Here is a 27302-nt window from a genome sequence, read left to right on the forward strand (position 1 = left end):
ATCGTCAATATTCCTCACTTTTTTTTTTCCTGACAAACATACATTTAAAAGTTTTTTTTTCTTGCTGCATGCCATTGGCTTATGCCTCTTAGCTACTCAGGAGGCTGAGATCTGAGGAGCAAGGTTCAAAGCCAGCCAGTCTCACTCTATGAGACTTTTATCTCCAATTAATCCTTCCAAAACTGGAAGTGGTGCTGTGGCTCCAGTGGTAGAGTTCTAACTTTGAGCACAAAGAGGCTCAGGAACAGCTCCCAGTCCCTGAGGTCAAGCCCCAGTGGAACTGACAATAACATTTTTTTTTCTTCCCTCTTTGAAAAAACTTGCAAAGGAATCAAGAGAAGTCAGTATATCTTGGGGGAGGGGTATATGGTGTATGGGAGGCAGGGCTTAAGGAATGATTGTTGTCCATATACTTCTTCAATATTGACAAAAGTTAAACCATAAGAATATATTACTGATATATAATGTTGAAGTGTTTTAAGTAAACATGTTAATTGTAAAGGGAATGGAAAATAAATGAAAGTGCAAAGAAGAAAAAGTATCATCTCAGCAATCACAGTCACCTAAAGATTGTCTGTTACTATTTGTTATAGATTGTCTTATTTGGAAAGAAATACATATACACATATTTGTACTGAACACACAATTTATTATAATACTTTATAAAATAATCTAATGATATATTGAAATAGTCTTCCAGATTCTTACGTATTTACTTTTATTGTTTTTAATTTCTGTCTGCTTTATCATACTTAAATACTTTATTTAACCAGTTCACCTTGATTAGATATATAGATTGTCTTAACTTTTTCTCTCTCTTTTTTTTTTTTTTTGGGTCGGTCATGGGGCCTGAACCCCGGGCCTGGGCCCTGTCCCTCTTCAGCTCAAGGCGAATGCTCTACCACTTGAGCTACAGTGCCACTTATGGTTTTTTAATGGTTTATTGGAGATAGGAGTCTCAAGGTCTTTCCTGCCTGGGCTGGGTTTGAACCGAGATCCTCAGATCTCAGCCTCCTGAGTAATTACAGGCATGAGCCACCAGCACCCGGCTTTGTCTTAACTTTCTCTAAGTAATTCCTTGTAGGTAAATCTTCATACATCTATTCTGATTTCTAGATGTAGAGTTTCTGGGCCAAAGACACATTACTATTTTTTGTGGCATGATTCTCATAAAGATCCCTTCGTGGAAGGGAAGGTATATGCACATGCCTATGTATTGTAGGAGATGTTAATACTCATTGTGGTATGAAAATCCTCCTAATAAGGGTTTTATACCAGTGCCCAGGTGACCAGCCAAAGTCTGTTTTTGTATTTGTTGTTGTTGTTTCTTTCCATTGCAGTATAAAGGATAAAATTTGACGATAAACCAACTCCCAGGTTCATGGTTCTGGGCAGAAAACATTCTGGACATGAAAGTAGTTTTATTTCTAGTATGTGATTGGCTTGGCTCACTGGAATAGGTTGGAGGAAAATTGACATGAATTTTTTGATGGGTTTCTGAGTAGTGATAGATTGAGTATTTGTTCTCCTCGGTGGAATGTTTTTCTAATAGGTCAAACTGTTCTGCCTACTGGCAAGCCTAGAATGCTAATGAATGTAGTAGAGGGATGTTTAAACTGGAACACATGATGGATTGAAATATGCTTGAAAGTAGATTTTCAACTAATGTTTTTAAAATGAGAGCATGCTTAGTAGTCTACAGAGTTTGGTATCCAGAAAATAAACATTGCATAGGACTAGGGATGTGGCTTAGTTCATAGAGAGTTCTTTCTTGTCTAGCATAATCCAGGTCCTAGGTTCAAAATCCCCAACACCACCAAAAACAAAACCAGAGAAAACTATTGCAGTATTTAACTACCTTTTGAAATGTTTATTAATTAACATATTTTAAGGTACAGGGCAGACACTATGCTGGCACACAGAGTTTTGTGAGTTTCACCTCTTGAAAGAGGATAGAGAAAAAGGCTTGGCAAATAATTGGCAAGTAAAGCAAACAGTTACAACTCTGTTAACAATGCAGCCTTATTTACTCTGCCTATCAGAATTTCTGAAATTGGATTCCTTGGCTCTGTGAACTAGTTAACTAGCACAAGAGCCCTCTTTCCCTTTGGGGTGCTTGGAATTGAAAGCATGATAAAACCCAATCATGTATATTTTAGTTGGGTTCATCCTGTCACACTGTTAGGATTTGGTAGAGTATAAGGATTCATATTGAGAAAAAATTTTTAGTGGAAGTATCTGGAATTGTTTTTTAGGTGAAATGGTTTTTACTGTGAAATGATTACATAAACTAAAAGGCTATTAACTCTTCAAGCCAGAAATCTAGTCACAGTGTTACTTTTCTTTTATAAAGGGATAAAAACTTCTTTATTTTATAGGCAGGGCTTTGATTATGAGAAAAATCAAATTTTACTTAGTAGGCTTTTTCAAAGAATATTATTTCTGGGAGGTGGATTGGATGGAGGGGGAGGCGGTAGGGAGGGAGGAGAATGGGAAGAGATGGGAAGGGGAAACAAAGGAGGAGGCTACAATGCTTGATAAGAAATGTACTCATTATCTTGATGTAATTGTAACCCCTCTGTACAGTATTTTCACAATTAAAAAATACATACAATAAAAAAGAATATTATTTCTAAGTAGTATCTGTTTTTGTAAAATTGAGGTAACGTTCCAATCTAATTCTTTGTTAGGGTTCTTTAGGATTCATTCTTGTAGGAGAATGAAACAGGCTCTTCTGTATATGAGGATACTTTTCTTCTAACTTTTTTTTTTCTTGTGGTGCTAGGGATCAAACCCTAGGGTCTCCAACATGGTTTGACAAATACTTTGCTACTGAGCCACTTCCCTAGCCCTTTTTCTAAATTGAGCAGTTTTAGAAGTGTTTATTTGAGAACAGTGGGGAAAAAAAACCCAAGGATAAAATATTTATGACTATGAGGGACAAGAAGATTTGGGGGCGTGGAGAGCTGGGCGCCGGTGGCTCACGACTGTAATCCTAGCTACTAAGGAAGCTGAGATCTGAGGATTGTAGTTCAAAGCCAGCCTGGGCAGGAAAGTCCTTTAGCCTCTTATCTCCATTAAACCACTCAGAAAACCCGGAAGTGGCACTGGAAGTGGCACTGTGGCTCAAGCCGTAGAGCACTGGCCTTGAGCTGAAGAGCTGAGGGACAGCGCCCAAGCCCAGAGTTCAAGCCTCACGACCGACCAAAAAAAAAAAAAAAAGATTTGGGAGGCTTGGGGGGGCGTGTGAGTTGTTATATGGGGGTTTGAACATAGGCCTTGCACTTATTTTTATTTTATTATTATTATTTTATTGTGAAAATACTGTACAGAGGGGTTACAATTACATGGGCAAGATGAGTACATTTCTTTTTTTTTTTGTCCAGTCGTGGGGCCTGAACTCTGGGCCTGGGCGCAGTCCCTCAGCTCTTCAGCTCAAGGCTAGCGCTCTACCACTTGAGCCACAGTGCCACTTCCATCTTTTTTCTTTTTGCTTATGTGGTGCTGAGGAATCGAACCCAGGGACTCGGGCATGCAACGCAAGCGCTCTACCACTGAGCCACCTTCCCAGCCCCTAATGAGTACATTTCTTATCAAGCATTGTAGCCTCCTCCTTTGTTTCCCCTTCCCATCCCTTCCCATCTCCCTCCTCCCCCGCACCAAAGTTGTAAAGTTCATTTTTGACATAACGACTTGTACATCTGGTTGTTGCAATGGGTCCACCTGTATCCCTATTTAAACGATTTGTTTTTCCCCTTCCCCTCCACAAATTATACTGACATCAAATACAGTGAAAGCAGGGGTTATACCGTGGGGGAGGGACATACAAAGCAGCAAAGAAATAATCTTATAAATGTGTTAGAAACATGAAAGAAAAAAAATTTGAATACATATCTTAGGGTTCATTTCCCTAACATCACCTTATCTGACCTTTTCTGCTTGACTCAGACATATACTAGATATTGCAAATAAGGGAAGGCCTTGCACTTATATAGGCAGGTACTCTGTCACTTGGGCTGTACCTCTAGCCAGAAGAAATTTTTTAAAATCCCATATCAAGCTTTGGTCTTTTTGTTGTCTGTAAGTTTGCCCTAAACACTGGGAAGAGACATCTCACTTTTGTTCTTGCCCTCATTCACTCACTTTGGATTTTCCTTTGTGAAATATTTCTCCGTGATTGTCCAAAAGAAAAAAGCACTGAAGAGTAAGTTTTAGGAACTAAAGTTTTTAAAAATTCTGTCATTTGCTTAACTACTGAGTTTTTTTTGTCCCTTGTTTACAGCATTGGTTGGATGGTACAAAAAGCATCAAAAAGCAAGTCAAAAGTAAGTGTTGAAGTATTTGTTGGGGGGAAAAAGAAAATTAATGTATTAGAAACATATAAGATAAGCCTCAAAGTAAGGATAGTAACAAGCATGTTTTAGATGAGTATTTTATCATCTCTAATTCTTTCCTTGTTTGCTTGTTTTTGAGGTTTAGTCTTAATGTGTAGTCCAGGCTGGCCTCAGATATGAATCTTGATTCAATAGCCTTATAATAGAAAAATGTACAAGATAAAAGTTTTTTTAGCTTGCAAATAAAATTACTTTCCACAAAATACATAACTTTTATTTAGCAATTACTTGTGTTGAAAGTTTTTGTTAAGCATCTACCTTGCTCTGGAAAATGTTTTCAGATTTTAAGTTTATAACCATTTTTAATTAAGAATAGTAAAATGAAACAATTCATATAAAAATGTCAGTAAAGGGTTGGAGGTATGGCTCAAGTGGTAAATTGTCTGTCTAGCAATAGTCAAGGTAAACACCTGTGTCCAATCCATAGTCTATCTTGTTCTCTGTAGAGTCAGGTCACATTTCAGGACAACCTAACTCCTGTCTATAAAATTATGAGGCAGGGAGCACTGAGAATGTAGAGGCTAGCAAACTCACTCAAGTGTGTTTGAAAGTGTGTGGGATGCTTTGCCTTGAGTGATTATTAATGTGGACATTCCTCAGAGCTCTGAAGAAATACAGCGCAGCAGGTTTTTAGAGCTGTTCAATTGCATAGTTAAGACTTATTTGTTATGTCTGACCTTAAACTATTAGGATTAATTTAGAGCTGTCCTGAAATAATAGATTGTGAATGTGTCCTATATTTTAGAACTTGACTGGTCTTTTTTGTGTACAATTTTTTTAATGTACAATTTAAACTGATGATTTGCTCTGAAATAATACACAGTAACCTCCTATTTTCTGGCCCACTTAAGTAATTTTTAACAAATTTACCCCTCTTTTTTTAAATGGCAGTTGGTTCACCTTACTGTCTGCATCTTCGAGTTAAGTTTTATTCCTCGGAACCAAATAATCTTCGTGAAGAATTAACCCGGTAAGGCCACTCTCAAGAGTTGTATGTGGGTAATTTGGTAGTTTAGAAAATTGTCTTTAGAATTATTTCCCACTTATAGACAACTAATGCAGTAGATTCCTTGTCCCTAGTAATATGCCTTCAGATAATAGGATTTTATTCTAGAATAGTATTTTTAAATTGTATGTTTTATGTTCTATTTTTTGGTTTTCAAATTAAACTTGTTTCCTTAGAATTATCCTAAAGTGGCTTCAGAGTCTTGTGGGTTTTTTTTTTTTATTTGTTTGGTTTTGTTTTTTTGTCATGGGGCTTGAACTCTGGGCCTGGGAGCTGCCCCTCAGCTCTTCAGCTCAAGGTTAGCTAGCATTCTACCACTTGAGCTCCAGTGTCACTTCCAATTTTTTGAGTAGTTTATTGGAGATAAGAGCCTTAGGACTTTGCTACCCAGGCTGGCTTTGAACCTCTATCCTCAGACCTCAGAGTTCTTTTTGTATATATTGTTTTCAACTCATAGATTCTAAACAGGATTTAGTAAAATGTTAATAATGATATACTTATTTATGTTCAAATCTACCTTTGGCCAATGGGAGTTCATTCAGATTGGCTCCTTTTTTTTTTTTCTTCCGGTCATGGGGCTTGAACTCTGGGCCTGGGCACTGTCCCTGAGCGGCTCTTCAGCTCGAGAGTACTCTACCACTTTGATCCACAGCATCACTTCCAGTTTTCAGGTGGTTAAATGGAGATAAGAGTCTCATGGACTTTCCTGCTGGGGCTGGCTTGAAACCTCCTGAGTAGCTAGGATTACAAGCATGAGCCACCAGAGCCTGCTTTAACTTTCTATACTCCTTAAAGTAACATTGATTGATTAAAATGTTAGATCATAGTTTAGATAAGTAGTTTGTAATAAATTTTAGATTATATACATTTATTTTGTCCTGCCTCCTTGATATTCATTATTTTGTGCTGTATATGCGTAACTCCATGCACTAATAATCTTCACTAAGTGAAAAAGTTGAGTTACCTACCATACCATGGGGTTGGGGCTATTACCTAGAATTATACCCAAAATGTATCTCTTCACAGATGAGGTAGAAATGTTCTCCAAGTTAAACTAGGTCGCAGAGCTCATTCTCATAATATCTTTCAAACATTTTCTTTTAAGTTTTGTATTCTACTCTGTGGCCTGTTGTTTTGTGGTCATGATTCTACCCCTCTGTTAGTTAATCAGTACATTTTTTTTCTATATTATTTTTCCTTTATTGTGGCTAAAATAAAATATACTTCATTGTGAGTAAAATTCTATAATCAAGGATACTCTCAATTTAGATAAGATTTTTCACAACAGATGGTTCCATTAAGTTAATTTGTGCATTTAATTTTCTTAGGTATTTATTTGTTCTTCAGTTAAAACAAGATATTCTCAGTGGAAAGTGAGTATCATAATTATTTAGCACATTGTCTTTGGTAAAATGATTTTGAAATTAGTTTTTGTAATAAGGAAAAACAAATGGTCAATGTGACCTGTATATTTTCATTTATTGAAAAATGAATGATTTAATTTGTATTTTGATCCCAGATTAGAGTGTCCCTTCGAAACAGCAGTGCAGTTGGCAGCTTATAATCTTCAAGGTAAGCAAATTTTGTGCTGATTGTTAAGAATAAAACATAATGGTTTTTTTGTGTTTGTTAAAGAATTTCAGAAGATTCATGATGTATCAGAAGAGAAACACAGTTTTCTGTAAATTTGTATCAGTATCCTTTTGCCTGGAAGATTGTCTTCTTTTTCTTCCCTTTCATTTCTGTATCCCCTTTCTATCTCTAATGTTTTCAAATGAAAGTTACAGTCTACCTAATAGTTTAGTAAATTATTATCTTTAGTATTCTAATTTTTTTCCTTTAAAAACAGTGAAACGATGTCTGTATAAAGTATTTCAGTTGTCGTCACATCACATAGTTTGCTTTCTTTATTCTTATTCTTTTTTTTTTTTTTTTTTGTCAGTCATGGGGCTTGAACTCTGGGCTTGCGTGCTGTCCCTGTGCTCTTCAGCTCAAGGCAAGCGCTCTACCACTTGATCCACAGTGCCACTTCTGGTTTTCTGGTGGTTAGTTGGAGATAAGTCTCACGGGCTTTCCTGCCCAGGCTGGCTTTGAACTGCAATCCTCAGATCTCAGCCTTATGAGTAGCTAGGTGTGAGCCACCAGCACCCAGCTCTTTATTCTTATTCTTAGAAAACAAGTCAATGAAAAAATTTCCATACAGACTATTTAAAGTTCCCGATGGTCATTTTAAAATGCTTTCAAGTAAGTGAGATTAAACAATATACTTTGATATGTTGATTAAATACTGTTAAACTTATAAATTTCTTCTAAAAATGGCATAAAGAAAAACTAATTTCATAAAATGAAAAAAATATTTTGCTGGGATTATCAGGCTTTGCAGACAGTCCTTAAGATTGTATCTTCAATTAATCAGCAAAATTCTGGATTAGAATGTGGTTCAAGTGGTAGAGTACCAGCTGTGAGCAAAAAAGCCCAGCACAATGGCCTGAGTTCAAGCCCAGTACCAGCACAAAAAAAAGAAAAAAAAAATTGTATGGTGTTGGGTCTTCCTCTGTCTTTGGACGGACAGGGTCCGAGGAAAGGTAAGTGCAAAGTGCGGCAGCTCACCGGGGGTTCCCCAGCCTCCCTTAGCCCAGGAGACAATCAGACACAGCAGGGAGTCAAGTCAAGAAGGAACTAGTTTATTAACAGGGAGCATCCCCTTTTTAAAGCAAAAGACTGCGTGGGAGGAGAGGAAATGGAACCAACCAATCACTAAAAGACCATATCTTATGCACCTAAGCTTCCATGAGATGTTTACACACTGAACCTAAACAAATCCGGCTCTGCCCACTCAACTTCCTCTCAGGGCCATCTTTGCTACCTGTGTTCCCCACAGATTTCCCCACATATGGTTTGTACATTTTTGTATTTTCAATAAAAGCTTGATCTACAGTAGTTTCCAGGAAGTGCCCAGTGTAGACTTGGTACTCTAAGTAATTATTATGTCAAAGTAGTTCTCAATGTAATTTTTTCTCTCCCCAACTGAATTTTTTTCTGTTAATATGAAAATATCTTAAAGTTTGATACAAGTAAAAAATTGTTTTAGAAGAACAAAATTTCCAAAATATAGAAAACTGGACACATTGCTTTCTTTTTCCCTAAGCCCAGTTCATATATAAGCACAGATGAAAATGCAGATGTTTGTACATCATTCTTTTTTTTACTTCCTCTTTTCTAATTTTTCTTTTTCTTCCTTTCCTTCTCTTTGCTTCTCTTTCCTTTTTTTTTTTTGTTTTGTTTTGTTTTTGTTTTTGTTGGTCGTGGGGCTTGAACTCGGCCTGGGCACTGTCCCTGCACTCCTAAGCTCAAGGCCAGCACTCTACCCTTGAGCCACTTCCGGGTTCTAGTGGTTTATTGGAGATAAGAGTCTTACGGACTTAACTACCTTTACTCCCCAGCTGGACTACTGCCTTTACTGCTCCAGCTGGCTTTGAACTGTCATCCTCAGATCTCAGCCTCCTGAGTAGCTAGGATTAAAGGCATGAGCCACCAACGCCCGGCCCCTCAGTTATTTCTTTAGGGGTAATAATTTTACATTCCAGAAGACACTACATCTTACAGTATTAGATAGTATACTATTCTGTGCTTATCTTAATTATTACTTTTTAATTGACCTTTAAGAACTGCTAGTTTTTATTTTATTCAGTGTTTAAGTTATTTTCTCTGTAAAAGTCTAGAAATTGACTTTCAAAATCTAATCTTTAAGAATAAAGAGAATTATGGATTTATTACACAGTGTGTTCTCCAACTTTTATTGTTTTCTTTTTTTTTTTTTTCTTTTCTTTTCCTGTCGGTCATGAGGCTTGAACTCTGGGCCTCAGCACTGTCTCTGAGCTCTTCAACTCAAGGCTAGCACTCTGCCACTTGAGCCACAGTGCCACATCTGGTTTTCTGGTGGTTAATTGGCAATAAATTGTCTAACGGATTTTCTGCCCGGGCTGGATTTGAATCACATTCCTCAAATCTCAGTTTCCCCAGTATAAGATTACAGGCATGAGCAACTGGCACTGGGTTTGTATTGTTTTCTTATGTATGCTTCTAGGGCTTTTTTCTTTTTTCTTCTTTTTTTTTTTGCTGGTCTTGGGGCCTGAACTCTGGGCCTGGGCCTGGGCACTGTCCCTCAGCTCTTCAGCTCAAGGCTAGTGCTCTACCACTTGAGCCACAGGGCCACTTCCAGCCTTTTCTGCTTATGTGGTGCTGAGGAATTGAACCCAGGGCCTCATGCATTCAAGGTAAACACTTTACCACTGAGCCACCTTCCCAGCCCTAGGGCTTTTTTCAAGTAAATATATAATCACAAAAAAAGAAAAAAAAGTCATTTAAAGTTATAACAATAATTGGATGCTGGTAGCTTATGCTATAATCCTACCTACTTAGGAGCCTTAGATCTAAGGATTGCTGTTCAAGGCCAACCTAGGCAGGAAAGTTTGTGAGCTTTATTTCCATTTAACCACCAAAAAGCTAGAAGTGGATCTGTGGCTCAAATAGTAGAGTGCTAGTAGCCTTGAGCAAAAAAGCTCAAGGACAGTTTTTAGGCCCCTGAGTTCAAGCCCCAGGAATAACATTTAAAAAAAAAGTACCAACAATCAATATGTGATTTACAGATATAGACATAAGTCATAAGAAAATGGTTTAGACATTATTAGTTCTTCAAAGATTAAGGCTAATCTTAATTTTATAAAGTGGGTTGAGATTTTCTGGTGGGTTTTTTTTTTTTTTTTTTTTTGTTGTTGTTAGTTTTGTTTTGTGGGGCTTGAACTCAGGGCCTGGGAGCTGTCCCTGAGCTCTTCTGCTCAAGGATAGCATTATACTACTTTGAGCCAGAGTTCCATTTCCCATTTTTGAATGGTTAATTGGAGATAAGAATCTCAGGTACTTTTTGCTCTGGATGGCTTCTATCTTCTAGCCTCAAATGTCAGCCTCTTGAGTAGCTAGGATTCCAGGCATGAGCCACTAGCTCTTGGCTTTATGTTTGTAAGAAAGATTTTCTTGGTAGTAACACCATATAACTTTGTGAAACTTGTGTTTGTAGCTGAACTTGGTGATTATGATCTTGCTGAACATAGTCCTGAACTTGTCTCTGAGTTCAGATTTGTGCCTACTCAGACTGAAGAGATGGAGCTGGCTATTTTTGAAAAATGGAAGGAATACAGGTACTTGTTGTTTAGTCAGTTTTTTTATCACTACAATAATTTTGTGTTCATTTTTTTGTTTCCTTATCCTATTTAACAGTTTAATGCCTACTAATTTAACAATTAATTTTACATTTCAGAGGACAGACACCGGCCCAAGCTGAAACCAATTATCTGAATAAAGCCAAATGGCTTGAGATGTATGGAGTTGATATGCATGTGGTTAAAGTAAGTAAGCACTTTGTCATGGAGTTTTCTTTTTTTTTGGGTGGGTCAAGGGGCTTGAATTTAGGGCCTGACCTCTGTCTCTGAGCTCTTTAGCTTGAGGGTAGCATTCTAACAGTTTGAGTCAGGCTCCATTTCCTATTTTTGTATGGTTAATTTGGAGATAAAAGTCTCACATGCTTTTCTGCCCCTGCTGGATCCAAACCATGATCCTCAGATCTCAGACTTCTGAGTAGCTAGATGCTCAGCTGTCATGAACCTTTTATAAAAATTATTTCCTTTGAGACTTAAGGTAACAACTTTGTAGTATGCAAGGGGCAATACACATGCAGTTTGCATAGGGTCTAACTGAATACTTTGGATATGTGGTTTTTAAAAAGTTGAGATCTACTATTGAAAGACTAGAGTCTTAGGTTCATTATAAATAAATAAAAATTCCTAGAATATGTAGGTTCTCTAATATTTTTGTAGATTCAAGCCACTTTTTATTCTTGTTACTTCATTTTATCTTTTTTTTTTCTTTTGAGCTAGGATACCTCTAGGAGAGAGGAAACAATAGATTAAAAAATATAACTACTTCTGGGCACTGGTGGCTCACGCCTGTAGTCTTAGCTACTTGGGAGGATCGCAGTTCAGAGCCAGCTGGAAAGTCCATGAGACTCATATCTCCAATTAGCTATCAGAAAACTGGAAGTGGTGCTGTGGCTCAAGTGGAAAAGTGCTCCCCTTGAGCTGAAGAGCTGAGTAACAGCACCCAGGCCCAGAGTTCAAGTCCTATAACTAACTCCCCCCCCCAAAAAAAAAATATTAAAAATCGTAACTATTAGCTCGGTACCTATAATCCTCGGTGCCTATAATCCTAGTCACATTCCCAGCCCTTCCTTCCTTCCACATGAGTATATAAAAATTATTAGCGGGGCTGGGAAGTGGCTTAGTGGTAGAGTACTTGCCTTGCATGCCTGAGGCCCTGGGTTCGATTCCTCAGCACCACATAAGTAAAAAGAAAAAAGCCGGAAGTGGCGCTGTGGCTCAAGTGATAGAGCGCTAGACTTGAGCTGAAGAGCTGAGGGACAGTGCCCAGGCCCAGAGTTCAGGCCCCACGACTGGACCCCCCCCCCAAAAAAATTATTAGGTATTCAATAGATTTTTGTCAGTTGACTGTGTAAAAATTCAAAGTCAAGCGCTGGTGCCAATAGCTTATTACACCTCTAATCCTAGCTACTCAGGAGGCTGAGATCCGAGGATCGTGGTTCAAAGCCAGCCTGGGCAGGAAACTGTGAGACTCTTATCTCCAATAAAAAAAAGTCCATGAGACTCTTTATCTTCAATTAACTACCAGAAAACTGGAAGTGCCACTGTGGCTCAAAGTGGTAGAGCACTAGCCTTTTATAAGAAAAGCTCAAAGATGGTGTCCAGGTCCTGTGTTCAAGCCCCACAATTGACAAAACAAAAACAAATAACTATTGACATCTGTCTGGGTAGAGATTACTTTCCATGTTGTTAAGGATATATCATTGTTCATCACCATGCAGACATTCATGATTTATTGTGAAGAAAAATCACTTGTTATAAAAGAACTTCTCTATAATTTTATTTTCTGCAAAAATGTGTGTGTGTTTAACCTTGAATCTTTACAATCTACCTGGGGGAGGTAGATTTGGAATAATTGAATGTATTTAAAGTTTATTTCAGTCAACTGTACTTTGTTTTTTATTCTAAACAAGTATAACTTAATAAAATTATGTAATAATAGACATAAAAAGCCCTAAAAACTTTGGGATCCTCTTGCGTCAACCTTTTGCTATGCTTATATAGTTATGTGCTACCAGGCCCAATTCTTCTGTTATTTCACGTCACCTTTATCACTTTGTCAGTATTCAGTTAAGCTCTGTTTAAAATAGTTCAGGAATCAATGTTGAAAATTTATAAATTGAGAGGAAATAATCTGAAAAGAACTTTTGTTGAAGTGGGAGTATAAGTACTGTTCTGCAGTTAAGACATATCTGGCAATAATCAGAGTCGCCTTTTATCTATGATTTTGCTTTTGGTAGTCAGCCAATGTCCAAAAATATTAAATGGAAACTCCAGAAATAAATAGTAAGGTATCTTGAGAGAGACCACATTTATATAATTACTAATGCTATATTGTTAGGATTGTTCTATTTATTAATTATTGTTAAGCTCTTACTGTACCTAACATTAAATTTCATAATAAACATGTATATTTAGGAAAAAAGTATATGGTTTGGTATTATCCACAATTTCAGGTATTCACTGGTATTTGGGAATAATAGAGGACTACTTCATAGTGTCTCAATGATAGAATGCATAAAATTTTAAGAGAATGTGATTTTGGATGCACTGATTGGTTAAAACATATTTAATGTTAACATTAGTTTGAATATATAATTAATATAACTTAGTGTGAAAATAAAATTAAAACAGGTGAATGACAAAGTTAAATCTTTTCAAGCAAATAAAGCAGCCACTTTTTTCTCTTATTAAATTAGGCTAGAGATGGAAATGACTATAGTTTGGGACTTACCCCAACAGGAGTCCTCGTTTTTGAAGGAGAGACCAAAATCGGCTTGTTTTTTTGGTAAGCAGAAATAATGTCAGAAATACTTGTTTTTATTATTAATCAGTAAATGCATTTATATGATGCTAATACATAAAATACAAATTGGGAATCAGATAATAATGAAAAGTTTGTCGATGGAAAGCAAACTTTTCATCTTGTCTTCTGTTACGTTCTTTTTTTTTTTTTTTTTGTGGGTTGTGGGTCTTGAACTCTGGGCCTGAGCACTATCTCTCAGTTCTTCAGCTCAAGGCAAGCACTCTACCACTTGAGCCACAGCACCACTTCCAGTTTTCTGAGTAGTTTATTGGAGATAGAGTTTCACAGCCTTTCTTGCCTGGGCTGGCTTGAGAGGATTGAGATCCTCAGATCTCAATCTCCTGAGTAACTAGGATTACAGGTGTGAGCCACTGGCACCTGTCTCCTGTTACATTCTTATTCCCACTTCCCAGAGCAATTATTTAAATTCTTCTAGTTATAGTTTCTGTTAGTTACAAGTTATATCAAAATATCTCAAAATAGTATTTCCTTATTAAATATTCTCTACATATATACTCCCTTTATGTATGTTTGTTACTATTTTTAGCATTTTTTTTCTATAGACATAGACCATACCTCTTTTTTTTTTTTTTTTCTTTTTGCTTATGTGGTGCTGGGGAATCGAACCCAGGGCCTCAGGCATGCAAGGCAAGAGCTCTACCACTGAGCCACCTTCCCAGCCCCCATACCTCTGTTTTTTAAGAGGGAAGATATTAATACTTTGATCCCTCCTTTTAAGATTAACTCCTTTCTGTTGTGATTCTGTCATCCATATTCATACATTACATTTTACCTTTAATATCAATAATAGACATATAAGCTGGGTGCCAGTAGCTCATACCTGTAATTCTAGCTACTTAGGAGGTTGAGCTCTGAGGATTGTCATACAAAGCCAGCCTAGGCAGAAAAGTCCCCTTGAGAGTCTTACCGCCCATAAACCACTCAAATAGTGGAAGTGGAACTGTGGCTCAGAGTGGTACAGTGAGAGCCTTGAGTAAAAAAGAACTTAGGGACAGTGCCCAGATGCTGAGTTTAACCCCTATAACTTTTTTTTTAAAGACACATACATAGATTATATAACTATAATTTAGTCCTTTGGACTTTGAGTGATATTTAGAACATTAGTCTAGAATCAGGAAGTGTTTTTATTAATAATGTTAATTGTCAAATATTTCAGAGTATAGGGGCTTACTGATGTTACATACACAAGCTAACTGAAGATGGCACCTGTATACTAGCTCCTGTGTTATTTACCTCTTACCATAGGCAAGAGGACCATTGGCTCATTGCCTTCCTACCCAAACTCACATTAATTATCCAGGTGTTCTTGGTAGGGACTTTGTGAAAGACTTTTTGGGTAGAACACCTTTACAATCATTCCTTAATGGAAAAAGTTGGGGCATTTATCTTTGTCATCCTTGCATCTTAATTTTCTGGCATTTCCAGGTTTATTTTGATTCATAGCCAGAGAATGCTCTAAGAAAGTAATGAAAGCACCTTTTATGCTTCTTCATAAGATTATTGTGAGAATTGAAAGATTAGTCAATGGGAGTGAGAACCATGCTTTTTTGAGATTCACATTTCATAAAACCAGAATTCAAATGTAGCAGGTAGTTGAGAATTGTAGTTCAGTTTTGTGGAGTTGTGGCCACAAAATGAAGTTTTTTTTTGTTGTTGTTGTTGGTTGTGGGGCCTGAACTCTGAGCCTGGATGCTCTCCCTCAGCTCTTCACCTCAAAGCTAGCGCTCTACCATTTGAGCCACAACACCATTTCCAGCTTTTTCTGCTTATGTGGTACTGAGGAATCAAACCCAGGGCCTCATGCATGCAAGGCAAGCGCTCTATCACTGAGCCACCTTCCTAGCCCCTGAAGCTTATTTTAGTTAAAGAATTTTATTTAATTTTTTGTCAGTTGTTGGCCTTAAACTCAGGGCTTGAGCTCTTTTGCTCAAGGCTAGCACTCTACCACTTTGAGCCGCATCTCCATTTCCAGTATTCTGGTGGTTAATTGGGGATAAGTTTCATGAACTTTCCTGTCTGGGCTGGCCTTGAACCGTGATACTCAGATCTCAGCCTCTTGGGTAGCTGAGATTACAAGCATGAGCTACAACAGAGCCCGGCAAGAAAAATTTTGAGTAAATGTCCCTCTTTGTAGCTCAGGTTATTCTCCAAACTCTTGATCCTCCTGCCTCAGTGCTGGAATTATAGGCATGCACTAATATATCTATTCCTACATCTATATCTATCTATATATGTATATCTGGCTTAAAAGTGAGCTTATTTCTTTTTAAAGATTTATTTCAGGTTGGGAATGTGGCTTAGTGGTAGAGTGCTTGTCTAGCGTGCATGGATCCCTGGGTTCGATTCCTCAGTACCACACATACACAGAAAAAGCCAGAAGTAGCACTATGGTTCAAATGTTAAGAGTACTAGCCTTGAGCAAAAGAAGCCCAGGGACAGTGTCCAACCCCTGAGTTCAAGCCCTAGGACTGGCAAAGAAAGAAAAAAAAAAAGATTTATTTCCTCAAAAATTGCGATAGAAAATATCAGTTGATGGGACTGGGAAGGTGGCTCAGTGGTAGAGCGATTGCCTTGCATGCATGAGGCCATGGGTTCGATTCCTCAGCACCACATAAGCAAAAAGAAAAAGGCCGGAAGTGGCACTGTGGCTCAAGTGGTAGAGTGCTAGCCTTGAGCTGAAGAGTTGAGGGATAGTACCCAGGCCCAGAGTTCAGGTCCCATGACCGGACCCCCAAAAAAAAAAAGAAAGAAAATCGCAATTGAACATTGGTTCCTAGATACAGTAAGACCAAAAGAGGGTACTCCACAAAGGTGCAATGCCTATCTGCCTCTTCATATTTATATAAAATAATATATATATATATATATATTGAAATGAACTCCAAGATATGGAAACAAGATCTTTTACTTTTAATTTTTTCATGATCTGTCTTTATGATGGAGTCAAGTGTGTATCTTTGGAGGGTCAGAGGGAAAGTACAGAACTTGAGGGAAAGGTGAAAAAGTACAGCGATGGAGCTCAATAGACATTAATAAAAGTGAACTATATAACTCTTAGGTGGAGGGAGGGACTGGGAGAGAGTGAGGGAAAAGAAGACATTAAATGAAAGGAAATGTACTCATTACCTGACTCAGGTAAATGTAATTCCTCTGTACATCACCTTTATAATAACAAGTAATTTTAAAAAAAATCACAATTGATGAAGACTCTCATCAGTGGTATTTTATTTTATTTTTTAGTTTTTGTTGGTCGTGGGGCATGAACTCTGGGCCTACGCACTGGTGCTCTACCACTTGAGCCACCTCCAATTTTCTGAGTGGTTTATTAAAGATAAGAGTCCGACGGTCTTTCCTGCCTGGGGTTGGCCAGCTTTGAACCTTGATTCTCAGATCTCAATGTCCTGAGTAGCTAGGATTACAGGCGTGAGCCACCGGGCCCAGTTTGGTATTTTATTTTTATAACTAGTAAAAAGTTCTTAGGTCTTACCTTATTCAAATCCTGTGCTGTTTAACAATAAAACAATTTTTCATAGGCCTGGAGAATCTCTTAGACCACAATTGGGGGTCTGTGAAATTTCTTTATTTTTTTCCTTAATATTTGTATTATCTGATGTGTGTACAGCATCAGTTTTTCAGAGTTATTTTTGAAATAATTATTTTTTTGTTGCCTTTTCTTTTTAAATTAAAGACCTATTTTGTTTTGTTTGATGGTATTGGGTTTTGAACTCCAGGCCTCAAGCTTCCTCAGCACATCTGAGCAATGCCTCCAGCCCTATATTTTGCTGGTTATTTTTGGTGTCTTGCTTCCTGTTCAGCACGTGCTTGAGCATGATCCACCTATGTTGGGCTTCTCGTTAGCTAGAATGACAAGCACATGCCATTGTGTTTAGCTCATTGTTGAGAAAGGGACTAAGATGGTTGAGATGGCTAGGTGCTGGTTCCTGTAATCCTAGCTGCATAGGAGGCTGAGGTCTGAAGATCATCATTGAAAATCAGGCTGTTCAGGAAACTCTATAAAATTCTTATCCAATTAACCACTAGAAACCAGAAGAGGAGCCGTGGCTGAAAGTGGTAGTGCTAGCTTTGAGCAAAAGAGCTAAGGGACAGCACAACTAGTCAAAAAAAAAAAAAAAAAAGTTTGAGATAGTGGTTTGAGGCAAGCCTGGATAACAAAAAAGTCCTCTTTTCCTTCAAGTACCTTATTATGGGTAGGAGCCAGGGCTAGACTTTTTTTGATGGATGATCCAGGTTACCTTTACCCTCTTAGCAATATTCAGTTTAAATGTTAATAATGAAATATATATTCTTAAAGTAAAGAATATCTTTTTCCTAATTTGCCTGTGATCTAATAGGCCCAAGATAACCAGATTGGATTTTAAGAAGAATAAATTAACACTGGTGGTTGTAGAAGATGATGATGAGGTAAGAATTATAATGCATTACTTAAACAATGACTGTGTTGAAAAAATTGAGGCTCTTAGGAGGAACATACTTTGTAATTGGTATAGAATGGAAATTTAGTAATTAATAGTTGAAGTAACTTCCTAATTTAGACCACATTATCTTAAAAATATGGTTTTAGGCAGTAAATGTAAAGATAATATAAACATTTATTGGGTCTTCATTGATAATATACCTAAGGTATACAGAAAGTTACATTTAAGCTGGGTGCCAGTGGCTCATGCCTGTAATCCTAGCTACTTAGGCTGAGATCTGAGGATCTCAGTTCAAAGCCAGCCTGGGCAGGAAAGTCCCGGAAACTCTTATCTCCAATAAACCACTAGAAAACAGGAAGTGGCGCTGTAGCTCAAGTGTTAGAGCGCTTGCTTAACTTTCTTTTTTTTTTTTGGTTGTGGGGCTTGAACTCTGGGCCTGGGTGCTGTCCCTCAGCTCTTCAGCTCAAGGCTAGCATTCTACCACTTGAGCCACAGTGTCACTTCCAGCTTTGTCTGCGTATGTGGTACTGAGCCACCTTCCCAGCCCCACATAAAGATTTTTGGGGGGGGCTGGGAAGGTGGCTCAGTGGTAGAGCGCTTGCCTTGCATGCATAAGGCTCTGGGTTCGATTCCTCAGCACCACATAAGCAAAAAGAAAAAAGCCGGAAGTGGCGTTATGGCTCAAGTAGTAGAGTGCTAGCCTTGAGCTGAAGAGCTGAGGGACACAGTGCCCAGGCCCAGAGTTCAGGCCCCACAACTGGACCCCCCCCCCCCAAAAAAAAAGTCTCTTCCTAATAATAATTTTTAATAAAGCCTTTTGAACTAAAGATTTCTTTTTTGTGTATGTGCACTAATACCAGGGATTGAACCCTGGGCCTTATACTCACTCTCAGCTTTCTTGCAAATAGCAAATGCAATAGCACTTGAACTACACCTCTAATGCACCTTTTTTGCTGGGTAATTGTTAGATGAAGTCTTATAGACTTTTTTTTTTTGCCCTGGCTGGCTTTAAACCACAGTCTTCTAGGTTTCAGCCTCCTGCATAGCTAGGATTACAGGAATTAGCCCCTAAGATCCAGTTTAAAGATTACTTTTAATCAGCTCAAGCATAATTCATAATTGAAGTTTACCTTTTTAAGTCAGTTAAAATATAGTTCTAATTAATATACATATAGATAGATCTCAAATGCATTATGTTAAGTAAAAGGAAAACAAAAAAAACCCAAATTATTCCATTAATGTAAAGATTAGAGGAAAGCAAGCAATCCATATAAGAAAACAAATATGTCACTGATTACTTGGGAGGTTGTGAGGGTTTGACTGCAATGGGACAGGAGGAACATTTTGGGAGATAAGGAATGTTAACATTCTGTAACCTGATTTTGGTATAATTTTAGTACTTTATGAGTTTGTCAAAACTCACAGAATTAGACATCCCCAAATCTTATTGTTTACTACTTAATAAACTTTTATAGATTATACATAAAGATATAGATGAAAGCAAATTGGGCAAAATATTCAAGTTTCTAGTTGCTTTGTAATTTGTGATTCATATTTCTCTTCCTCCTAATTGTTATTATAGTGATGGATTTTGGTTGTCCTAGTGTAAAGTATGACCAATAGTTGGTGAAAGTAAGGTGAGGTTTCCAGAAACTTTGCCAATAATGGACTTTTTAAAAAAGTATTTTATTTTTCTCTTGTGTGTGCTGGTCCTGGGGCTTGAACTCAGGGTCTGACCACTCTCCTTTAGCTTTTTTGCTCAAGGCTAGTGCTAAACCACTTGAGTCACAATTTTACTTCTGGCTTTTTGGGTAATTAATTGGAGATAAGAATCTTATAGGCTTTCCTGCCCAGACTGGCTTTAACCTCCGTCCTCAGATCTCAGCCTCCTGAGCAGCTAGAACTTTATAAATATGAACCACTGGTGCCCCGCTGGATTTTTTTTAACCTTTAAAATTTTGTTTATGGGGCTGGGAAGCTGGCTCAGTGGTAGAGTACTTGCCTTGCATGCATGAGGCTCTGGGTTCAATTCCTTAGCATCACATAAGCAGAAAAAGCCAGAAGTGGAACTGTAACTCAAGTGGTAGAGGGCTAGCCTTGAGCTGAAGAGCTGAGGGACTGCGCCCAGGCCCAGAGTTCAGGCCCCACAACCGACCAAAAAAAAAAAAAAAATTGTTTATGGTCTAGACGTTAACATTTGGTCACATTTACTGGGTCTTATATTTGTTTTAGTGAGCGAGTGAGCGTGTTGTCTTCTCTTCTGATCCCATGAGGAGGCAATGTGAAAATCTCAACAAAAAATGAGTAAAAGTTAGGAAATCAAGTATTACTCTACATCATGATATTAATCTGATAATTTTCTGTGTGATTATTGTGGATATATGTAGACTTCATTAAATATAACTGAAAAAGAGTAAGACTTAATAACCCTAAGTTAAACTCTTCTAAATATTTAACATAATTTTTTTCAAAATTTTTAATATTGATGGTAAACTAGTCACTTTAAGAACATGGGGCTGGGAAGTTGGCTCAGTGGTAGGTAGAGTGCTTGCCTTGCATGCCTGAGGCCCTGGGTTGGATTCCTCAGCACCACATAAGCAAAAAGAAAAAAGCCGGAAGTGGTGCTGTGGCTCAAGTGGTGGAGCGCTAGCCTTGAGCTGAGGGACGGCGCCCAGGCCCAGAGTTCAGGCCCCACGACCGGACCCAAAAAACAATAACAACAAAAAACAACAAAGAACACCTCTGGCAAATAAATGGTCATCATGTTTATATATGTAAAGTCAGGAAATTTTTGTTGACAGTAAAGTTAAAGAAGCAGTATTTGTCTGAAGCTTGGTTTTTTTCAGATTGGTGCTGCCTGCTAGGAAGCACCACTTCTCAGCAGTATGTCTTGGTGTTCTGTTATGACTCTAAAGTTGATGTATGAAAAAAAATGGATTGCTTATGTTCTTTGTACAATGGTAGGCTTTATCAGGATGAATAAGAAATACCCATATTCTCAAGGAGATTTGAATGTAGTCCAATTGTCCAATAGAGAAGCTATTGCAGCACTATGGTTAAGTAGTAAGACAAACCTATATTATGGCATGGGGGAAGATATATATACAGATATAGAGAGATATATATCTCTCTATATACAGATATAGAGAGATATATATCTCTCTATAAACTGGTACCATGGGGGAGAAAGAGAACATAATTTTTACAAGTATGAAGATCATGTAGCTCATGATGCCATTTTTCTTGCACTAAATGAAAAGTAGTTCTTGACATGGAAAGAACTTCATGATACATACAAGTAATGGTAAATGAATGATGGTATGTTAATGTCTTTATGTCTGAGTTTTTAAAATGACACTATTTTCCACAAAGAAAAGTTAATGTAGATTTACAAGTACTGGTTGGTTGTATTAAGCAGAGATATTTTGGCTTTGATTGGTTTTGGTTTTCCTAAATTATGTTTTCCTCACATGCGTTTCTTATAAAATAAATGTCAAGAAATACAAGGTAGAATGGCACCCAATACCAATTTTTTTTTTTTTTTTTTGGTCAGTTGTGGGGCCTGAACTCTGGGCCTGAGTGCTATCCCTCAGCTCTTCAGTTCAGGGAAGCCTAGCACTCTACCACTTGAGCCACAATGCCACTTCTGGCTTTTTCTGCTTACGTGGTACTGAGGAATCAAATCCAGGGCCTCATGCGTACAAGGCAAGCACTCTACCACTGACCCACCTTCCCAGCCCATTATACTGATTTTTTAAAAGGTGCTTTTTAAAATTTATGCTTTGTTTAGATTTTAAGAGTATACAGAATTCATGTTTTATCTTTTGGCAGAGATGTCATATATCAAAAATCATTTTTGTAGTTTAAGCCTGTTGGAAAGGTGGAGATTGGGAGTATCAGGGTTTGAGACAAGCCTGGGCATAAAGTTATCAAGACCTTTATTTCACCCAACAATCTGGGTGTGGTGGTGTAATCCAAACTATTCTGGAGGCATAGGTAGATGCATTGAGTGAGGGGTAAGACCAGGTTGATGGCTCATGGAATGTGTAGGTAGGAGTCTGTGGCTCCAAAAAACAACAAAAACAGTAAGACCTATCTAAAATATAAGTAAGGTTAAAAATGCCAAGAGTGTGGCTGAAGTGCACAGTTTTTGCCAAAACCATGAGTTAAAGCCTATCAGTGCCACCAAAACCAAATAATTTATCCGAATTAGCTAATATTTTTTTCATAGACTTTAGCAACCTAATATACATGTGATAATTTGAAAAGTCCTACTGAGTTAGTTAAAAAAATAAATGTTCCAGCCACCAAATTTCTTTCTTTACAAGGTTCCTCCTAGTGTTAATTATTTCAAAAGATTTTTTTTTTTTTTTGTTGGTCATGGGGCTTGAACTCTGGGCCTGAGTGCTGTCCTTCAGCTCTTCAGCTCAAGGTTTAACTTTACCTCTTGAGCCACAGCGCCACTTCTGGTTTTCTGGTAGTTTATTGGAGATGAGAGTTTCATGGCTTTTCCTGCCCACTCTGGCTTTGAACTATGATCCTCACATCTCAGCCTCCTAAGTAGCTAGGATTAGAGGCATGAGCTGGAAGTTAGTGGCTCACACCTGTAATCCTACAATCCTCCTCAAGAGGCTGAGATCTGAGGATTGTGGTTCAAAGTCAGCCAGGCAGGAAGTCTGTGAGACCCTTATTTCCAAATAACCGCTAGAAAAATGGCTCAAAGTGGCAGAATACTAGACTTGAGCAAAAGATTTCAAAGACAGCGCCCAAGCCCTGAGTTCAAGCCCCCATGACTGACAACAGAACAAAACAAAAAGATGACACTGTGTTTCAGCACTGAAATGAAAAGTTACTATGAATGCAGAAAAGCATTTCATCTTACTACGTTAAGTATATTTGTCATTCATGAAGAAAAAATTTGTAGTTGGAGAATGACCTCGGTTTGGTGGTTTCAGAAAGCAATCTGAGTGCTTAATTATTTGCTCCTTCATATTGTTATGGTTGTATTTACATTATGAAATAGGAGACATTGGATTCTTTGATTTAGTAGCTGCATGTTTATATATTCTTTCCTTTTTCAGGGCAAAGAACAGGAACACACATTTGTTTTTAGACTGGATCATCCAAAAGCATGCAAGCATTTATGGAAATGTGCTGTGGAACATCATGCCTTCTTCCGCCTCCGAGGACCTGTCCAAAAGAGTTCTCATCGCTCTGGATTTATTCGACTAGGATCACGGTTCAGATATAGGTTAATTTTAATAGCTGTTTTTAGTATTTTCCCTCCATTCTTGCATACAGGTTACAGTGTAAATGTTGGATTGACCTCATTTCAGAGGTGGAAACCGCAGTATAGAAAAGTAAAATGCTTTGCTATTGGTTAAAAAAAAAATTAAAAGTGGTATTTATTATAATTTCTTGACAAGATGGAACATTTTAGTAATTGTGTTACTGATTTTTAGAATCACTCTTAAATGTAATAACCAATGTTGATTTATATCCATCTAACAGTGATTCTATAGGTTCTTCTAACAGCTAAGTATCATATAGAAAAAGGGTATCTTGCACTGAATGAGATACGAATCTGAATATTTGTGGTCTTGTAGCCTGATATTCCATTATTCTTATAGACTCCTGTTTCTTGTTTTCATGTGTTAGAAATGTTTTTGTTTATGCTACATCACAATAGATTATTAGTTTTGAGATTTCAGCATGCCATGTGAATGTTAAAGAAGGAATGGTTAATACTAGTAATACGATGTCAACCATGGAATTCATGTAAGACACTTCTTTTTTAAAATTAGGAGGCCATTTCTTAACAGAATTTAAATGGAAAATAAGCAAGATAATGGTTTTAAATTTTTTTTTCTGGAAGATTGGGTATATTGACTCCACCTATAGTCCTAGCTGCTTGGGAAGCTGAGATCAACATGATCGCAGTTCCAAACCAGCCTGGAGTTCATAATCCTCATCTCAGCCAATAAAAAGCTGATCCTGATAGTGCATGTTGGTTATTCTAGCTATATAGGAAGCATAATAGTGGATTGTAGTTCAAGTTGGTGTGGACAAAATAAACAAGACCCAATTCAGAAAATAACAAAAGTAAAACTGACTGGGGATGTGTGGTTCAAGTGGTAGAGGTCCTCTCAGGACCACCAACAAAACCCCAAAAAAGTTCCTGGAAAATTATTCTGGAAAGCGTATTATTAAAAGTAACTGGGAATTTTATACTTTACAGTGAGGAGTTTGAATACAGAGTTCCATAGGAACATAGATATTTTGACATTAGACATAGACATTAGTAAACTTATTAAGTATGTTTGTGGATGATAGGCATGCTTAAGGAACAAAACCATCATATGTTGCATATTTCATGAAGGCTTAAAGAGTGTAAGAATGATGTGGTGAGATTATTATTAGTAGCTGCTAGTAGTTATTTATTTATTATTATTATTTTTTTGGTTGTGGGGCTTGAACTCTGGGCCTGGGTGCTGTCCCTCAGCTCTTCAGCTCTGGCTTTTTCTGTTTATGTGGTGCTGAGGAATCAAACCCAGGGCCTCATGCATACAAGGCAAGCACTCTACCACTGAGCCACCTTCCCAGCCCTGAAGTATTTAGTAGTATTTAGAATGACATTCAGGATGTTTCTTTGAAGGGAAATCTTGATGTTCTATTACTTATCTGTATTTAGTTAGCTACTGTAGACCTCAGATTCTCTTATTCTTGTTATGTCTCATTTACTTTAGTGGGAAAACTGAGTATCAGACCACAAAAACTAATAAAGCAAGGAGATCAACATCCTTTGAAAGAAGACCAAGCAAACGATATTCTCGACGAACTTTACAAATGAAAGGTGAGTACAGCCCGGTTTCAAAGGTCAGTTCTTCCTTGACAATTAATCACATATTGTGATATTTACTTGAGGGAAAGTTCCTTGAAGCTTCTTAGTCTATTCCAATTAATTCAGGTATCCTTATGTAATATATGTCATAAACACTGGGAAAAATAGCCTATAATGCCAACTGAGATTAAATTTTATATTAATCCTCATTCAGATGAGCATAATTTGAGATTATGGTCAGTTTTTGTTTATGTTCGGTATTTTAGTGTGCCTTTAGAGTAAAATGTTTTTTCTTAGAGGTGTTGTTAAAATATTAGCAAGTTTAACATTAAGAATTCTATTAGCTACAGTTTTAAATTTAATATATACCAGATATTTCCAAATATATAAATTTTACTTGTTATTTAAGATATTTCAGTTGTATAAGAAACAGCAGTTTACCTTTGATAAATAAGTTAAATCTTAAGTTTGGCTTTGAATCTGAGAATATATTAAAATACATCTGCATCCAGTGTCAGGGTCATCATGAGTTTTTTCAAAAATAAATAACCCTTGTGATCTGAATTTTAGATTATTAGAAGTTTTTGTTAGGCTGGGTGTTGGTAGTTCATGCTTGTAATCTTACTCAGGAGGCTGAGATCTGGGGATCATAGTTCAAGGCTGGGTGGGAAATTCCATGAGACTCATCTCCAACTAACAACCAGAAAACAGGAAGTGGCATTGTTCAAAATGGTAGAGGGCTAGCTTTGAGTGAACAAGCCAAAGGACAGTGCCAAGGTCCTGAGTTCAAGCCCCTTGACCAAACAAAGAAAACAGGGCTGGGAAGGTAGCTCAGCGGTAGAGTGCATGCCTTGCAAGCATGAGGCCCTGGGTTCGATTCCTTAGCACCACATAAACAGAAAAAGCCAGAAGTGGCGCTGTGGCTCCAGTGGTAGAGTGAGGGACAGCGCCCAGACCCAGAGTTCAGGCCCCATGACCGGCAAAAAAAAAAAAAAAAAGACAATCTTGCCGGGCGCTGGTGGCTCACGCCTGTAATCCTAGCTACTCAGGAGGCTGAGATCTGAGGATCGCGGTTCAAAGCCAGCCCGGGCAAGAAAGACCGTGAGACTCCTATCTCCAATAAACCACCAGAAAACCGGAAGTGGCGCTGTAGCTCAAGTGGTAGAGCGCTCGCCTTGAGCTGAAGAGCTGAGGGACAACGCCCAGGCCCAGAGTTCAAGCCCCACAACCGACAAAAAAAAAAAAACAAAACAAAAATTTTTGGCATAAATGAATTATACAAGGAATTGCACTATGATATTTAATATGTACAGATAATCTACAAAGTTTCAATTTAACATGTCCATTTTTGTGTATAATGTACCTTGATCAGTGTCACTCCCTGCATTTTTAACTTCCCCATCTATCCTATCCCCACCTACCTCCTAAATTCTCCTAGGTCTAATAGCCAAGCACCGGTAATGCCTGTAATCCTTTGCTATTTAGGAAGCTGAAATTTGAGGATCCAAGTTCAAAGCCAGCCCAGGCAGGAAAGGCTGTGAGACTTTTATCCCTAATAAAAAAAAAATTGGAAGTGGCAATGTGACTCAAGTAGGATAGTGCTAGGCTTGAGCAAAAAGGAGTTGAGGGACAGTGGGCTCAGGCTCAGAGTTCAAGCCTAAAAACTGACCAAAAAAATAGTAATATTGAGCATTATGGTTGTATTTGCCTACCATTCCTCTGTCATTTGTCCACCTTCCTTCCTCTTAGTCCCTATTGCAGTATTAACTAGCTGTACAAAGGGGTTTCAATTCCAGAAGCCCAGGTTATCAGTACATTGTATGTTGATCAATGTCACTCCATCATTCTTTCTTTTTTTTTTTTTTGTTCGGTCATGGGGCTTGAACTCTGGGCCTGGGCGCTGTCCCTCAGCTCTTCAGCTCAAGGAGAGCGCTCTACCACGTGAGCTACAGCGCCACTTCCCCATCATTCTTTATACATATATTACATATATATATATATATTTTTTGGGGGGGGGTCTGGTGTTGTGGGGCCTGAACTCTGGGCCTGGGCACTGTCCTTCAGCTCAAGGCTAGCGTTCTACCACTTGAGCCACAGCGCCACTTCCGGCTTTTTTCTTTTTGCTTATGTGGTGCTGAGGAATCCAACCCAGGGCCTCAGGCATGCAAGGCAAGCACTCTACCACTGAGCCACCTTCCCAGCCCTCAATATATTTTTTAATGATTTGTAGTTATAATTTTTCTTTTTTCTTTTTGTTTTTGCCAGTCCTGGGGCTTGAACTCAGGTGAACTCAGGGCCTGGTCTCTGTCCCTGAGCCTCTCTATGCTCAGGGATAGTGCTCTACCACTTGAGCCACAGTGCCACTTCTGGCTCTTGCTGTTTATGTGGTACTAAGGAATGGAACCCAGGGCTTCATGCATGCAAGGCAACCACTCTACCACTAAGCCATATCCTCAGACTATGTAGTTATAATTTTTGATATGGCTATAAATTAAATGATAAACCAGTCATGATAGATTACAATTCTGTGTTACTTCTTCTGTTTCATTGACAGTAATTCAAAATCGGTCAATAAACTTCAGGAG

General features: G+C 37.9%; 1 protein-coding gene across 3 annotated transcripts in view; it reads left to right on the top strand.

The window, feature by feature from the left end:
• Window positions 1-27302, top strand: part of Epb41l5 (erythrocyte membrane protein band 4.1 like 5) — a 139692-nt gene that overhangs the window by 30448 nt on the left and 81942 nt on the right. For all 3 annotated transcript variants that reach the window (XM_070021876.1, XM_070021877.1, XM_070021878.1), the window contains exons 4-13: window positions 4283-4325; window positions 5286-5364; window positions 6729-6773; window positions 6920-6972; window positions 10478-10598; window positions 10718-10805; window positions 13313-13401; window positions 17793-17862; window positions 22958-23127; window positions 24623-24729. In XM_070021876.1, coding sequence (XP_069877977.1) covers window positions 4283-4325; window positions 5286-5364; window positions 6729-6773; window positions 6920-6972; window positions 10478-10598; window positions 10718-10805; window positions 13313-13401; window positions 17793-17862; window positions 22958-23127; window positions 24623-24729 — 865 coding nt within the window. The remainder of the gene's footprint in view (window positions 1-4282; window positions 4326-5285; window positions 5365-6728; window positions 6774-6919; window positions 6973-10477; window positions 10599-10717; window positions 10806-13312; window positions 13402-17792; window positions 17863-22957; window positions 23128-24622; window positions 24730-27302) is intronic.

This window comes from Dipodomys merriami, unplaced genomic scaffold (genome assembly GCF_024711535.1).
Source record: "Dipodomys merriami isolate MVZ:Mamm:240054 unplaced genomic scaffold, mDipMer1.0.p SCAF_146, whole genome shotgun sequence".
NCBI lineage: Eukaryota > Metazoa > Chordata > Mammalia > Rodentia > Heteromyidae > Dipodomys > Dipodomys merriami.